This window comes from Cydia splendana, chromosome 25 (assembly GCF_910591565.1).
Source record: "Cydia splendana chromosome 25, ilCydSple1.2, whole genome shotgun sequence".
NCBI lineage: Eukaryota > Metazoa > Arthropoda > Insecta > Lepidoptera > Tortricidae > Cydia > Cydia splendana.
Genome location: NC_085984.1, coordinates 7,748,713 through 7,766,171, shown reverse-complemented (window position 1 = coordinate 7,766,171; position 17,459 = coordinate 7,748,713). Strand labels below are relative to the sequence as shown.

Below are 17,459 nucleotides of genomic sequence, written 5' to 3'. Positions count from 1 at the left end.
CTTAAGAAAGAAATCCTTAGTATGGCTGGCTATTTTCCTCGGGTCGCATGTCTTTACCGATCGACACAGAATTAAAACAAAAAATGAAAATGAGAATATTGATATTTCTAAATGGATAAATGATTTTTTTTAGAACGCCATATGACTTTGACCCATGTTCTTTCACTGATATGTGTTGAAATTAAAATATCAAACAATGTCGCCACTTTTCGAGCATAATGATTTTCCGAGGCACGTTTTTTAGGGTTCGTACCCAAAGAGTAAAAACGGGACCCTATTACTAAGACTCCACTATCCGTCTGTCCGTCTGTCTGTCACCAGGCTGTATCTCATGAACCGTGATAGCTAGACAGTTGAAATTTTCACAGATAAAATATTTCTGTAGCCGCTATAAAAACAAATACTAAAAACAGAATAAAGTAAATATTAAAGTGGGGCTCCCATACAACAAACGTGATTTTTTGCCGTTTATTGAGTAATGATTCGGAACCCTTCGGGCGCGAGTCCAACTCGCACTTGGCCGGCTTTTTCTTAGACTTTATTTATCTTATACCGATACCCGTAGGTATCTATTAAAAGGCCAAACGTGATATAAGAGCAATTATCATTCGACCCGTTATTTGACCTTTCCATAGAGAAAATAACCCGAGCTATTACAGAATATAGCCAAGATATTGATGGCGGAATATTATTTTTAGCCCTAGACTGGCGGCCCGATTCGAACTTAAAGATACGTCAATAACAATACGATTTGTTAGCTGTACGTCCAAATCGCATTTCGTTCATACGTCTCGCAGTTGGTCCATAAGTGATGCGTCCTTTTCATGACTCGTCAATACGCAGTACGTCCATTTTGCGATTTCTTCTTCTTCCCACGCGTTATCCCGGCATTTTGCCACGGCTCATGATAGCCTGCATGGGGTCCGCTTGACAACTAATCCCGCCAATTGACGTAGGCGCTAGTTTTTACGAAAGCGACTGCCATCTGACCTTCCAACCCAGAGGGGGAAACTAGGCCTTATTAGGATTAGTCCATCCATCGCCACGTCTATTTCGCGATTTGTTACTCTGTAATTTATTTATTTATATTTTTAACTCAGGCAACAAGGCCCATATTACAAATACCTTACAGACTAACATACCTACATATGTATTTTATAAACTTAAAACTAAACACTATTTAGTCGACAAAACGGCGTGGCTCCGTTGCATCGGCTGCTCTTGTGTCGGATTCGGCAGTTTGCCCCGGAAACACAGAAACACGACACCTTTCGGCCAGAAGTCGGCGCATTGGTATAATAATATACTCCGCCTGGTACTCCATTCCGAGATTCGCGTATGACCTAACTGACACGCGCCTACGTCATCATGCTGTTTACAGGTTCTCAAACTTTGAAATGTGGGAGAATTTTAACCAACGGTGAAAATTATTTTAACGGCATTAATTTTAAGTTATTCATGTAGAAACATAGTAAAATAAAACAAATCGAATGTATTAAATTAAACTTCATTTATCTATACAAGACAAACGTTTAAAAAACTAATTCACAGTTACACATTAATTACCAAGCTTACGACGTGAAAAGTTTGGAAAACACTGCGACTGCTGACACTGAGCGAGAAGGAAATAACAATTAACACGCGTTCGACAAGGATGACGGTCAGGGCATGAAGTTATCTAGATCCGAATTGTCAAATGTCCACAGCGCTATCCTGTGTTGCCAGTAGTATAAACAGAATTACCCGAAAGTCTGAAATTTCTTTCGTGAATCGGAAGATATTGCTAACGAGTAATTAAAAATGACGTGTTATTGTAAAATTTAAGCTAAAATACATATAAATGAAAATTATAAAATTATAAAGAAATATTTTAACTTATTAACCATAGGTATAATGTACCCATGTAACATGTTATGTTGAAATAAAGTGGCAATGTTATTGTGACGTAATCGCGTGTCACTCTGGGAATGGAAGACCATGTTTTATTAGACCATGGGCGCACTCGATGGTCCCCTGCAGCGGTCGCGCCACGCGCACCACAAAGGAGTTGAAGTTCACGTAGTGGCACGATCGAAGCTGGAACACCCTCAGCGTGTAGCCGGTCTTCTGGTGTACATACTCCACCACTTCAGAAGCCGTGGCAATTCGTCCATCGTCTAGATACATACGTCTTGGCAGAGTTGGGTTGGCAAGAATAGTGCCGACAATCCATCACGCAAAATATGTAATAATATGACGTCGAGTTGCGGAAAACAAGCCCGCGAGAACCTATAGGTACCTATATAATACGCCTACATAAGATATGGATTGGATATGTCAGTGTCAAAAGTGATGTTTTTGTTTGAAAATACGTCACTTTTGACACATATCTTCCTCATCGTATCTAGACGTAATAATTGGCGTATCTTTAAGTTCATATTGGGCCGTTGTTATTTGAAGAAACGTCACTTTTGACACTGACGTATCTAATTCATATCGTATCTAGACGTAATATTTGACGTATCTTAAAGTTCGAATCGGGCCGTCGCCGTCGGTAATTCTGAAATTGTTTGGGGTTTCCGTTAAGTTACTTTAGTAAGTTCGTTCATAATTTAATTTTAGGTTGCGTTGGTCTAAATTTATACGGGTTTTAACTTTTTATAGGGAAATATCACACTTTGACGTCATATTTCTGTATTTTTCCTTTAAAAATATATTTTAAGTGTATATCTGAGTTGAAGAAACACAGTAGGTATATATGTATCGAATTTGACGAAATAGAGTTACCCTTTATCCAGGTACCTTAAAGTAGATTCCATCGGACCCTTGAAGGTTACCCTTTCGAATTATATCATAAATCGGATGGAAGGGTCCAACAAATGTAATTTACGAGGGAATGCTTGAAAACGATTTCAGTATAATATATGTTGACAACGTGACTGTGATTTTGAACTCTATTGAAACGCTAGACTTATGTATATCGACCGTGATTACCTTTTGTATTATACAACTTTGACACACACCCGCTATCATGAGTTACCCGTGAACAAGATGCAAGTAACTGCGTCGAAATATCGGGAGCTCGAAAACAATACAAAAGGTAAACACGGTACGTACGCTTTGCGTTAAAGCGGCTGGCTCGAGTACTTCCATTTGAAATGGTCCGAGCGTGCTATTTCGCGTCAGTCCACGCTCTCCTGCAGTACGGAGTCGAACTGTGGGCCGGTGCCGCCGATTGGGAGAGAGTCTTCCGGCTCCAAAAGCGCGCCGTTCGCGCGATAGGTCGCGTCCCTCAATGTCACTCCGCGAGGCCTCTGTTGAAGTCTTTGGGAATACTCACGCTTCCCTCGCTTCTAATAATGCAAATGGCAATAAATACACGTGATGAAGTAGACTCCAATCCAATCATCGAAGCCCCGCGTAGGTACGCAATGCGCAGCGCGCGCGCTGGAATGCTGCCACTCGCGTCGCACAGACTCGCGAAAACCAAAAAGCTAAGTCATGTAATGGGTCGAAAAGTGTACAATTGCCTTCCGCGTGAAATTGTTACTGCAAAAAGTGCGTCAATGTTCAAAACTAAACTTAAACACTGGCTCCTCGAGCAGACGTTCTATGACCACAAAGAGCTATTTATAAGTAAACCTATGTCATAGAATAAGAATAATATTATGTAATGCCTTCCTACATATTGTAGTACCTATTTGACATGTAATTTTATATTATTAATAAATGATGATTATGATTATGATTATTACGTAGTTTAAGCGTGAAGAGGTGATAGAGAGACAGAATTACTTTCGCATTTTTATATTAAGTAAGTTTAATATTTTCATGCCATACCACCACAGCGACAATTAATATAAAAGTTAGTAGGGATCTCATAATGGTCTGAAATGTTACAAAATTAAATCTCTTGACCGTACGAGGTAATCTGTGTAATAATATTCTGAAGTTATTTTTCTTTTTTATTTTATTTTAACTTGATATTCTAGTTCTATATAAATAATGATAAAGACCGGAAAGTTCATCATCATCATCATAATTTAAGAGCAGGGTTCTTGTCGGTGAAGTAGACGCCAGTTTTCTTGATCCTTTAAGTTCTTTAGATCCTTGTAAGACTCAACACCTGCTTTTCCGTAAAGTTCACAATAAAAATTATATGTTTTTGTTTCACCAGGACGTGCCCCCAGAGGAGGCCTACGCTGAGGCCCTCGAGGGTAATCGCATTGACGACGTACTGGATGAGCCGGCGCACTGCTACAGCGCGCCGTGCTCCACCAACGGCGAGTGCTGCCGAGGCCTCATGTGCCTCGAGACAGGTATGTCTTAGATGTCTCTAGAGGCCTACGAGGCCGTGGAGGGCCGAGCCGGCGCACTGCTACAGTGCACCGTGCTCGAACAACAGCGAGTGCTGCCGAGGCCTCATGTGCCTCGAGACAGGTAAAACTCTGTAAAATTACTTCAATCCGGTTCAAAGGAGTCCATCGGTACTATCGGTGATAGGTAAAAAATTATCTGGTTCGAATAACCATTGGTACACAGACTGGAAAACAATTGGATCCGGTACGAAGGACCATTGATTCAAGGTGAAAAATATTTACACCCAATTCAAAGGATCACTGGTGAAAGAAATAAACTTAGGTACATCCTGTTGAAAGGAAGGGATTATAAGATGAAAAACACTTACATCATCATCATCATTTTGGCGGACCATTGGTACAAAGTACACAATCACTTAAATCTGGTTCGGAGGACCATCGGTGCAAGAAGAAAAAATCCGGTTAGCAGGACCATTGGAGTAAGCTAAAATACTCGTAATATATAACGTATATGATATGAGTTATTCTCTTGCCCTTGTCCCATTTCACTTGGGGTCGGCACAGCATGTCTTTTTCTTCCATACCTCTTTGTCGCCCGTCATCTCATCATTCATTTGCGTTCTTTTCATATCATCTCTCAGTCCATCCAAGCCTTTTCCTCTGTTTTCCTTTCCTCGTACATCCCTCCACATTCATTCGTATTGGTAATACCTTTCTCGTCACATGACTTTCATCCCGTACCACAACGTATATGCGTATGACCTTAAAATTTATAATGTTGTAGAGCTCCTTGAATAAATAAATCTACGCAGAAGAAGTTTCGGGGATACAGGTTGGAAAAAATGTATGGGCCTTGGAGGGAAAAAAACACATTTGCTATTTTATTCCACTAGTCGATACAGTAGGGGCCTTACCATGATATCCTTATTGCGATTCAGTTTAGGTCCTAAACCGGAACGTTCTCTTATTAGCATAAATTAGTTATGAAAAATCTTAATTTTTTTATGGAATGACATATTTACTTTTGTTAAGTTTATACCTTTTGCCTCAAATAACTTGTTTGGGCAATTTTGTGTTGTTTTACTCCCGGTTTTTTATCAATTAGTATTATTTTTTATATTGCTATGAATGATGCCAAGTATTTGCTTTTAATTTAAGTTTCCATGGTATTTGTCTTATCTCCTACACTAAGCGATTAAACAAAAGAATTCATCGCTTTAGCGAGGAAAGGGTAAAACTCTCAGAGAACATTTCCGAGAACGTTTCCGATAGATTTCTCTGTTCTCGGGAAAATTTCGAGAACGGCACATCGCTACTTGGGTCACCGCAATCCAATGTACCATAATCGGGTCACCACAATGTTCCATAATCAAGTATCCATAATTCAATGTCCCCGCTGCTCTCGTAAAGTTAATCGAGTTGGTACGCGAGCGAGGATTTTTAAACGAATCTGCATAACACAGAGGCTGTAAAGCCTTTTAGCACTCTGCAAATGACTTTGCGTGTTAACGTTATGTTTCCTATTTATTTTTCGCAATCAGGAAATAATGTTGCTTTCTGTCGGTTTTCAAAAGCTTGGAAACAGTTTATTTCAGTCATTACATATTTGGTATATATTTCGTAATTTGAGAAATTACGTAAATAGAGAATTGCCAGTCAAGAGGGGTGACAGGGTACAGACTGTCTAATGTTTTTAATTTTATTTAAAAAACGCGTTAATGAGGCTTAAACTTAGTAGTAAGTAATATAAATAGTAATTCCCACTTTAATATACATGCCTAAAATGCATTTTTTTTTTAAACAAGTACCTTTTGTACTTGTTTTTAGTCGAAAAAGTACTTAAATGGAATGTTTTGCATTACGATGTAAGAAAAGCCGAAGCTTACGAAGCACATACACTTTGTTTTTATTACATTTTCTCTCAGTTTTCGTACGGAAAGTAAATAACTTATTCATATTTCAATAAGGCTTTGAGCCACAATCTCCAACGATTCAGGAATGTTGGAAAATATTGTGTCTTCGCTTTAGAGCGTTTTCACATTGTCCGAACCGATATCGGATGTCGGAAGGAAGTAAAATGTAAGATATATGTGTGTCTCTGTATTTATTTATGCATTTAATAAATCATTATTACTAAAAAAAAATATAAATAACGCAAAAAAGGCGGACTTAATGCCAATGCACTCTTCTGCAGCTGTTTTTGTCATAGGCGCCTTCCGACATCCGATATCGGAAAGGCGCTTCCGATAAATTCAGCCAAGTCGTAGCCCCCCGGCAGGTGTCGGACCGATAATATTTGTTTCTGTGCATATGTGTGGGCATAATCCCTAATATCCTATAATATTTATTCATTTATTTATAATTTATAATAATATAATGCTTGTTGTAGTGTGCGTGACCGCTAAAGACGGCGCCCGGGCGCGCCCTGCGGCTACGCGGATGTAGGATCCTACATCCGATATCGGATCGGATAATGTGAACACGCTCTTATACAGGCTGTTTTTACAACCCTAAAGTCATACTTAGCAAAGTGGATATGTATGTAGGTAAAGACTGTGCCATAGAAAACTTTGATACCGTAAAACGGGGTGAGTAGGTTTCGCGGGGAGAGGTGGGTTATGAATGGGGAGAGAAGGTTTGAGAGAGGGTGAGAAGGGATTTTAAGGCTAGTGCTACAAAAATAATGTATTCCAATTTAAAATGGAGCTATAGTAATACGCATAATAAAAACAATCGATCCAACAATCTTCCAAAATCACCTTTGTATGAAAACCCCTCTCACCCCAAATACGAGGCACTACGGGGTGAGGTGGGTTTTCGTCTTTATCGTCAAAGTTATGAAATGGAACTACCCAAAATAAAATAAAAATACAAACGTCCCGAACACTTATTATATACACCATTTTTCATATGTAAAAATAAAATGTTATCGAGGTTTGAATTTCAGTTTTGACCCTACTCACCCCATTTTACGGTATCGATTTCGGCTAAAGGTTTTGCCAAGTCCCAGGGTTGAGCTGTTAGGTTAGAGTCAGAGGCATTGTTTAATTTAATAAGTGTATTTAAGCTTAAATTTAATAAGAAAGATTTTCATTTTATATACTAAACTCATTTTACAGGATTTAACCCGTCGAATCATACAACGAATTGTTGCAAAGCCATTTGACCCATATTGTTCTGAAGTAAAACACATCTAATACGGAGTCGCCACGACCCAAATTGAGTTAGTATCACACGTGTCCGTGGGCGGTCCACGGGTTAATAAACATGATTCAGAATGACGTCATTACTAGCTAGACAAACATTCGTATTGTAGCTGATTTATACAAACGACGTATAAAAAACATTCCGCGAAATATGCAAATATAAGTAATGCACATGTTTCTATTTAAATGAGTTCAGTACAGGGACCAGTAAATAGTTAAGACTGTCACTGTACCAAAAAGTAAGAATAAAATTAATGATTGATTCGATGATCATTGTCCCGATAGTCGTTTCAGTGAACGGTCTAATAGCGAAGAGTCTCGACCAACATCTTGAGAGACTCTCGCTGGGTGGTTGGATCAAGGGTCAGATGCAGAAGGCGGTGATCTTGGACACGGCGCAGATAGTACGTCGGTTCCTCTCTCTGCGGCCCTGACCACCGGCAGCTTGGGCCTTGCCCCGCTGCTGGCGGCATCCTAATAGGTTAGGTTTTTTATAATGTGTTTATAACTAACTAACTATTTTGGCTCAGCGATCCAAAGAGAATCATGATGAGAGAAAATGTGTTTACCTATATGTATTTTTATTGTTTTGTAAGTGTTTTTATATTTTACTTTTATATTCATATTATAAATCACCTAGCCTAAGAGTTGAAATAAATACAGAGCATAATAAAATAAGTCAAAAAATCCATTTTTGATACAAGGTTTTATAGCTGACAGTACTTTTCTTCCAACAGGCATTTAATACTTCTTCTTGCGTTATCCCGGCGTTTTGCCACGGCTCGTAGGAGCCTGAGGGCCTACCGCGAGCCACGTTCGACGTGTTGCCTCCCTGTCACAATTACGTACGAATTTACAAGTGCGACAGAGAGGCAACAAGTCGAACTTTCTACAGGCATCTAATACTTCTTCTTCCTCGCGTATCCCGGCGTTTTGCCACGGCTCATGGGATTCTGAGGGCTTACCGCGAGCCACGTTCGACGTATTGCCTCTCTATCGCACTTGTAAATTCGTACGAAAGTGTGACAGGGAGGCAACACGTCGAACGTTCGCGGTACCCTCTGGGGTCCGCTTGACATTTGACAACACAAGCTAATACTCCAAATACTTTACACACGTGGTTTTTAGTGATCGATGCAGTCTCTATCAAATATAGGTCTTTGATATATACTTCCTAGATTACCTTCATAGATTTACCTACTGAATTCTTAGAAATATGTGGCTTGTAAAATATTTTCCACCTTCTTGTTTTATACAGGGCAAAATTTACTATGGGGAGTATGGCTGCTGGTGATTTAAATACGAATAACTGTGAGGCCGAGCTTTGCTCGGAAAACATATAAAAACTCAAAAATTCAAAAATGTATTATTAAAAAAAAAAAATGCGCGTTTTCCCAGAGATTAGACCTAGCTAGATCGTTTTTCTAAACTGAAACTGAATGTACTTATACTACTTTTTCCGCGTGTAATAACTGCCCGACTCGAACTTTAAGAAAAAATCATTTATTTACATACAATATATATACAGTGGTACTACTAAACGAAATTAATAACTAGCTTAAATCTAAAATAGGCCCTTGAGGCATTGTACCAAGGATGCTGGCGGCATTTCCTCGCTGTATCGCAATGCTGATACGTCAACTAATAGATCCAGAAACGATATGGATTAGGCAATGACCTTTTACTTATGTAGACGTGTGACGTTCATAGTTGACAAAACTAAAATTTGATCCAACGATTTTGACAACTTGACAGGTTGGCGTCACCCATCACTGTTAACTGACAGTTAGTAAACTTTATTATAAAAGGCATACGGTCCACAGATGGACAGTTAACAGTGTTGCTGTTTGTACCAAGAAAAAGTTTATATTAGACAGTTTGGAGTTGCAAGCGTCCATATGCTATGATGATCGCCTACCACCAGACGTGCCGTATGCTTGTTTGCCAACAACGTGTATGTACGGCTATTGTTTAAAAAACACCCTAATGTATACCAAATTTCAACAATATTTATTCATTCGTTGTAGCTAGGTAGAGATTATACAATACATTACACACCCAACTTATCATAGACTCAGTAGAAAAAGGTGCGAAATTCAAATTGTCTATAGGAAGTCAACTTTACGCACCTACATTTTTTTTTATTTGCCGCCTTTCCTATTTTATTATTATTATTATAAATCCAAAAATTTAAAAAAATAATAATAAATAAATATTGCCTTGCCCCGCTGCTGGCGGCACCCTAGGTTAGGTTTTTTATAATGTGTTTATATGTATTTTTTATCGTTTTGTAAGTGTTTTTATATTTTACTTTTATATTCATATTATAAAAACCCTAACTTAAGACGAAAAATAAATAAAGAGATAATAAATATTATATGGCATTTTTACACAAATTGTATGGCCAGGCCGGTAAAATAAAAAACCGGCCAAGTGCGAGTCGGACTCGCAAACGAAGGGTTCCGTACCATTATCTATAAAAACGGTCACCCATCCAAGTACTAACCCCGCCCGACGTTGCTTAACTTCGGTCAAAAATCATGTTTGTTGTATGGGAGCCCCACTTAAATCTTTACTTTATTCTGTTTTTAGTATTTGTTGTTATAGCGGCAACAGAAATGCATCATCTGTAAAAATTTCAACTATAACAGACAGACGAGTCTTAGTAATAGGGTCCCGTTTTTACCTTTTGGGTACGGAACCCTAAAACAACTAAACATCAACTTCCGTATTAAAATTGTAGCAGGAAAGTTCAGTCACTTTAAATGTAATAAATTAAATGCTATGTTTACACAAAACAAACATAATGTAATGGACGCCGCGCCCATTCATAATTTGAGACACTCTATTTGATTAATTGAAACAAAGTTTACAAAATGGAACAAAATGGAACCGAGGGCTTGTTCCACGAAATGTGATAAAGGAAGGACGCTGAGCAGGAAGAATTTAGTACATTGGCTCGGCATATCCAATCTCTCGATAATAGGGTATTTGACAGTAAATATAATAAATAATTTTTCACCACACCAGCACGGAAAGGCTTACTTTGCACTTCAAAAATTGATAGCAAAGTTGCACTTTGCTATCAGTACCTAATTCACATGTGAGGCAAAGTAATCAAATGCAAATTTTGAGTTGTTTTCTTATGTTTGCTGGTAGAATTTACTTTTAACTGATGATTTTGGATGATAAATATTTAATAACATTCATTTTGGATTTGGTTTGGTTTTGTTTGATATTTTACATTTAATACTTGCTTCGGGTTGGTATGGTGAAAATTGTTGTGTTTTACAAGGGGGCAAAGTGGTTGTTTAACCACTCGTGCTAATATTGATACCCGAGCAAGCGAAAGATTCCAAAATTGAACCACGAGCGTAGCGAGTGGTTCGAAATATGGAATCTTGAGCGCTGTAAGGGTTTCAAAGCACGAGGGTTAAACAAAATTTGCCCCCTAGTGAAACACAACATTTTTCACCACACCAACCCGAAGCAAGTTTAAATGTAAAATAACTATAACACCATGCTATATATAACACCATAACTATTACACCATGCAAGAAATAAAGCACCATAAAATGAATATAGAAACGTAGACAGCAGTTATTATACACAATTTCTATTTTAAAACTCGTATAAAACTATAAAGAGTAGGTAATGATCGTGACGTCACATGCTAGTGTTTCGTATAAATTCCATAGTAGCAAATCGTTTTGACAGTTCGAAAAAAGAAACTGATTTGACTAGTAATCATGTAATCAAATATCGTATTCTGTCCAATCAACTAAATGGATTTTGAAATGTTTTAATGAGAAATTTTATCCCTATTAACTTTGTAGCAGTCTGGTGAAAAGGGTTTAAGTATAATAAAGTTGTTTCTAAATTGTTTCGCAGCTGTTATGAAATTGAAACTGAAATTAGTGGCTTTCCGTCAGATAAGGGTTTTTATGCACATGAAGCGTAAGGGCCCTTCTTTGATGGAAAGCCACATATACTGACAAAACAACAACGGGTTGCACTCCGGGAGTGCCGGCAGAAGTGAAAACTCAATGACATTGTAACAGTTTTTCGATCAGATCACGTGACCTGTCGCGAGGAGAGAGAGGAGATCAGGCGGCTTAGCACGGTCGCGTTTTTATCCCTTGTCACCATGCCTGTCACGTTCTAACAAGTATGTAAGTGCGAAAGGGACGCGCATAGTGATAGTCGATAAAAATGGAACCGTGCTGAGCCCGCAGGTCAGACCAGGCCCCGTAGAAAACATGCAAATCGCTATCGCTACGTAGCGAACGAAACGTAACTGTCACTGTCACACTAGTATGGAAGAGTGATAGAGAGACACAAAGCGATTCGATGGCGAAGCGCAAGCGTTCGTCGCCTTGGCTAGGCCGCCTGTGGTGTCCGTCTTACGAATTTTCAATCTGTCGAATCTGTCGGTCACGTGACCTGTCGCGAGTTTAACATTTTTTCCCCATCACAAAAAGTGCACAGCGCCGCTAAAGAAGTTTTCACTTCAAAAACAAACATGTTTGCACGTTTATTTTGCTTCACTGCATATATTTGTTTATCCGTACGGCACCAATCATAACTGTGACATTTAAGTTTCTAACAACCCAAAACCACAATTAGTTTGCGTTGTTTTATCACAGAGTTTCCATGTTTCCTGTCTCCATCAATCAGCTCCATGTCATCATAATATTGCATTGTCATCCCATTTAAATATGTATGCAAACTGTGTGTGGTGTGCAACAAAAAAAATTGTATTGTACGCAAAATTTCAGCTCAATTAGAAATCGGGAAGTGGGTCAAATACTCTAAATATCACTAACATAGAGTTAGACCAAAAAAGGTCTGCAGCGATTTCTATAGTCCACGCAGTGCAAGTGTTATTTATACGCCATAATTATATAGAAATTTGACGTTTATAATAACACTTGCACCGCGTGGGCTATCAAATTCGCTGCAGACTTTTCTTGGTCTAACTTTACTAACAGGGCAAGTTAAATAAAAGATTGTAAAAATAAATAAAACAATATTTTAGAAAAATCTTTATTAAGTGATCATACCCGGTGATAACGGTATGCTCCCGCAGCGGCGTGTGTCAGACAAAGGTTATTATTACTAAACTTTACAAGTTCAAGTCCTTCAGGACAGCCTGGTTCAGATAAGGGTCCAAAAGTACCTCGCTTACTTCGCAGGGGTATGGTTTTTTCGTCATTCGGAGCGTAGTCTAAAGTAATAGCAGCAATTTCACTGTTATCATCAATATATTCAGGAATGTCAACTTGTTCGTTTTTCTTATTCATTTTTAGATTTTCTTGTACATTTTCTTTTTTATTTTCCTTGGCGTTAAGAATAATGTTTGCAACTTTATTAATATTTGATGATTCTTCTCTGTTATCATGAACATCTTCAGGCATTTCTACTCGTTCGCTTTTCTTGTTCATTTTTAGAATATCTTGGACATTTTCTTTTTTTTCGTCGGCGTTATTAATATTGTTTGGAACTTTATTAACGGATTCTGATTCTTTTGTGTTAAGATTTATAGGAAAATCGTCGTCAGCGATATCACTTTCAAAACTCTCTGATTCTGGATTTTTCTTATAGATGATAAAGGGTGTATTTATTTTATCGTTCGCTTGGTGATTTATTACCATGGCCATATTTAAATTGATAATTAACGACGCAATTAAGAGCGTAGCTGTTATTTTCCTCATATTGATATCTGAAAATAATAAGCATTTTTTAATACATATTTCCTGTAATCCTACAATTTATAATGAATAAAAAATATGTATAAATATGATACAACATACATATGTGTAATAATTTTGGGAAATAATTCATGTTTGATAACAAAATTTCCGTGAGACACAGACATTAGACATACTTATAACGCGAGCTCCTGATGATGCTACTCGGTACGGAGTGAAGCATGTTGATAGATTTTCGACTTAAAATACGTGCGTGATCCGTTTTAATATATTTAATAACTCATTTTTGTCCTGTTTTATACTGAATATTAGTGTTAATTTCATATCAAACTATTATAGGGAAAAATATGCGTGTTAAAGTCATAATTCTAGTAATAATTATTGTAACAGAAGGACAATGCGCAACAATTTTGATTAAATATGTGACGTTCCACGGGAAAAGTTACCTAGTGGCGGGTGGCGCTTACGTCGCATAGCACCGCAATATTATTGGAGCGGCGTTAATAATAGCGTAAGCGCCAACCGCCATAAGGTACCTTTACTCGTGGAACGTCACATATTGACTCAGAACCGGTATTATGCTTAATTTACAATTTACATACTATTTGTTGATTATAATAACTAGTCGAATATACTCCAAAGATTAAATACCTACACGACGTCGTAATAAATTTGACAGTACATATAGTCCTACTTTCCCGCACTAGAGCGGGAAAGAGCACTTTCCGTGCGTATGTCGAAAGTTTAAAGGGCCATATGTACTGTAAAACGTTGTACAATATGGGTACATGTGCGAAAAGGTAATTCGCAACTCGTGTCTATTTAAAACATTCCCTTTATTGCCACACGTTGTGAATTTGCAATTCGCACCTGTATCGGCATGTACTAAAACAGTACATATGGTGCTACTTTACCGCACTAGTGCGATAATTGGCACATAATACGTAACTATTTCGAAATAGAAAATTGACATATGTACTTACCTACTAGATGGTTGGCCACCTGATACGGCACGACAGATTCTTTTTAAACATGCTGGAGGGCAAGATTGAGGGGAAAAGACGCAGAGGAAGGCCCAGGCTCACATATCTCAGCCAAATAAAAGATAGAGTTTCTGTCGTGACGAGGGAGTTAAAAGGCTAACGCAGAAAAAAGAAGAGTGGCGATTACTCCACCGACAAGAGCATAGCTCTTAAATACTATGATGACTTACCTTACTGTAAATAAAAATGTGCGAATAGGTAATTCGCAAGTCGTGTCGATTTAAAACACCTATTCCTATTTTAAATCGACAAACTTGCACGATTCGCACATGTATCGTAATGTTCTAATAATGATTTTGATAGACACAAGGCGATCAAATAATATAACCACACATAGAAGTTTTTGTGGCAAAAACGAGTGTTTGAGAAAATGAAACATCGATAAATCTGTTATCGATAAGTCATAGGTAACAGATTAATATTTAAAAAAATATGTAACTTTTACTTGCTGTAGGTAAGTTACCGTGAAATTTCGATAATGCAAATAAATTACAAAGCGGTACATAATTTCTTTATTACATATATTTAGCACTTGAAAATTAAAACGTAAACGTATACGTAAACTTGCCACTGTTTAAACGTGTTGAGGTCACGGGCAAAATAATCAGATCCACGGGGAGACTCAGAACAGTGCCGCGACGCATGGCACTTTCATGCAAAAACCCGCGAGTAATCGGCCCGACATACTACGAGCGTCTACCCGCTGAATTACGAACGGAAACATCTGACGAAACATTTGAACGTCAACTGAGAGTCCTTTTATTGGATAATCCACTTTATTCTGTAAATGAGTATATGACCCTGACATTTTAAATTGAAAATTGAATCGTATAAATTTGACATGTTCTCAGTTATTGATTTATGTATATTGTAATATGTACCTAGTATTTTATTTAGAACATGACGATCATTAAGAGATACTCGTACTAAGTTATTACCGTATTTTGTTTTGACATGAATGGATAAATTGTTGACATAAGATTAATTATTGCAAGACATTTTTTAATTTGTATGTATTAAATAATATTATGTAAATATGAATGACGATCATAATATAAATTCGTGTAGATTAGTCTAGCATAATTTATAATGTAATTTAATATTATGAGAATAAATATCTAAATCTAAATCTAAATCTATACATTGCCAAAAGAATAGAAAACTACCAATACATCAAAAGAGAAGATGATATCGAACGTGTTGTGTATTTCGCGGTAGCTAATCTTCTTACAAAATGTAATAAATATCTAAGTATAACATTAAGGTAACATCGATAACTGACATGTCGATATTATTATTTTATTTTGTCAATCACTTTATTTTTCCACAAAATCTTCTATGTCTGAATATAACAGTGAATAAATCATAAGGAAATAAATAATTGTTTTACCTTACGCTGTAACAATACGAGGAAGTTCACTCTGCAGTTAAATGTAAACTAATGATGAACCATGAAATCGAACCTCTTATATAATACGGATAATAATAAAAAAATACGGATAATATGACGCACATACAATTTTATATTTACAGTTAGGTACTCGTCCAGTCACCCGCAATATGGAATATTATGTTATCTTATTTGTAGAGTCATAAGCTCGTCTCACATATTTTTGCAGCCTTCGAAGAGTGCATATTATTGCAGGCGACTGCATGTACCTATTTGGGAGAGCACAGATATTTGTTCCTGAGTCTTGGGTGTTTTCTATATATTTAAGTAGGTATTTGTACATTACTAGCAACCCGCTTCTTCGCACGGGTTAACAAATTATACACCTAAAACTTCATTTCATTTATTGATTGTAAAGTCATGTACAATATGTTTTGTAATTAAGGTGTTACATACAATTCAGTAAGTCAGTCCATGACGTCCTGTGAGGACATACTACATTAAACTATATTAAACCTTACTAATCTAGGATGATCACCTTCCTCAAGACTCACTCTATAGATAGGTGAAAACCGCATGAAAATCCGTTCGGTAGTTTTTGGGTTTATCGCGAACAAACACACAAACAGACAGACGCGGCGGGGGACCTTTTTTTATAAGGTGTAGTGACTACACATAAAACAAAGTCCCCCGCCGAGTCTGACTGTTTGTGTGTATGTATGTTCGTGATAAACTCAAAAACTACTTAACGGATTTTCATGCGGTAGAGTGATTCTTGAGGAAGGTTTAGGTGTATAATTTGTTAACCCGTGCGAAGCCGGGGCGGGTCTCTAGTTTATTTATTATCTCCGGATTCCACCCAAGGTTGTGTACTGTTAGACCGGAAAAGTCGGCGTTTTCCCTCCTTGTGCATAAATGAGCTGAAGCTTATGGAAATCCTTTGTAACCCGCGCAGGGCGGAGATTTTAGACATTTGTCTGCTTTGTTACGGGAATATTCATGTTATTAATATTAATATATTTTACATAGAAATGTGAATAGAAAATGTGCGTGGACTTCCACACGTTTCACGGCCTAGCCAAGGTGACAAATGTGACAATCGCTTGCGCTTCGCCATCGAATCGCTTTGTCTCTCTACTCTTCCATATTAGTGAGATAGTGATAGTTGCGTTTCGTTCGCTAAGGAGCGTTAGCGATTGGCATGTTTCTAGCAAAACGGCATAGATGGGGTGTCTATTTGTATAATATGTCTGTGTCTTTCTACCAGTTCTAAACAACTTCGAAGGTCGTTTACTAATGTCTGTGTGTGTATGTGTGTGTGTTTGTCTTAGGTTTAGGATTTAGGGTATTTGTCAAGGGGATTAAGTTTCTATTTGTCCCTGTTTTAGTTATTTTAGACTCGGGAGTTGATTAGATTTAAGCCTTTAATTATGTTTGTGAATTCGTAGAACTTTAGTAGATATAAATCTATTATAATATGTATTCTTGCCAAAGAATACAGAACTAAAAAGGATTTTAGTTATGACACCGGGGCGTTTTTTTGAAAAGTGGAATATAGGTTGAAACAAAATTGGATACCGCGTAAAACACAACATTTTTCATCACACAAAACATTACAAACAAGATTCAAATGAATTAAATGTCAAATTAGCTACAACATGAGATGTTAACTCAAGATAGACCAAGAAAAGTCTGCAGCTCTCGATAATAAGTAGTTTTTTAAAATCAGTATGTGACAACACCACAGAAAATGGATTAAACAGTCTTGATTCTTGTGAAATTTCTACCATATTTACCGTCTATGAAATAAA

General features: G+C 37.4%; 1 protein-coding gene and 1 long non-coding RNA gene across 2 annotated transcripts in view; one reads left to right on the top strand and one right to left on the bottom strand.

Moving 5' to 3' along the window:
• The window catches only part of LOC134802805 (ITG-like peptide), a 54,575-nt gene that overhangs the window by 14,659 nt on the left and 22,457 nt on the right, over positions 1-17,459 (top strand). Inside the window, exon 3 of the mRNA XM_063775524.1 lies at positions 4,157-4,298. Coding sequence (XP_063631594.1) covers positions 4,157-4,298 — 142 coding nt within the window. The remainder of the gene's footprint in view (positions 1-4,156; positions 4,299-17,459) is intronic.
• Positions 12,827-15,712, bottom strand: LOC134802913 (uncharacterized). Its single transcript, XR_010145902.1, has 2 exons — positions 15,649-15,712; positions 12,827-13,226 (listed from the first exon to the last, which is right to left on the bottom strand). It is a non-coding gene; the product is annotated as an uncharacterized LOC134802913 (long non-coding RNA).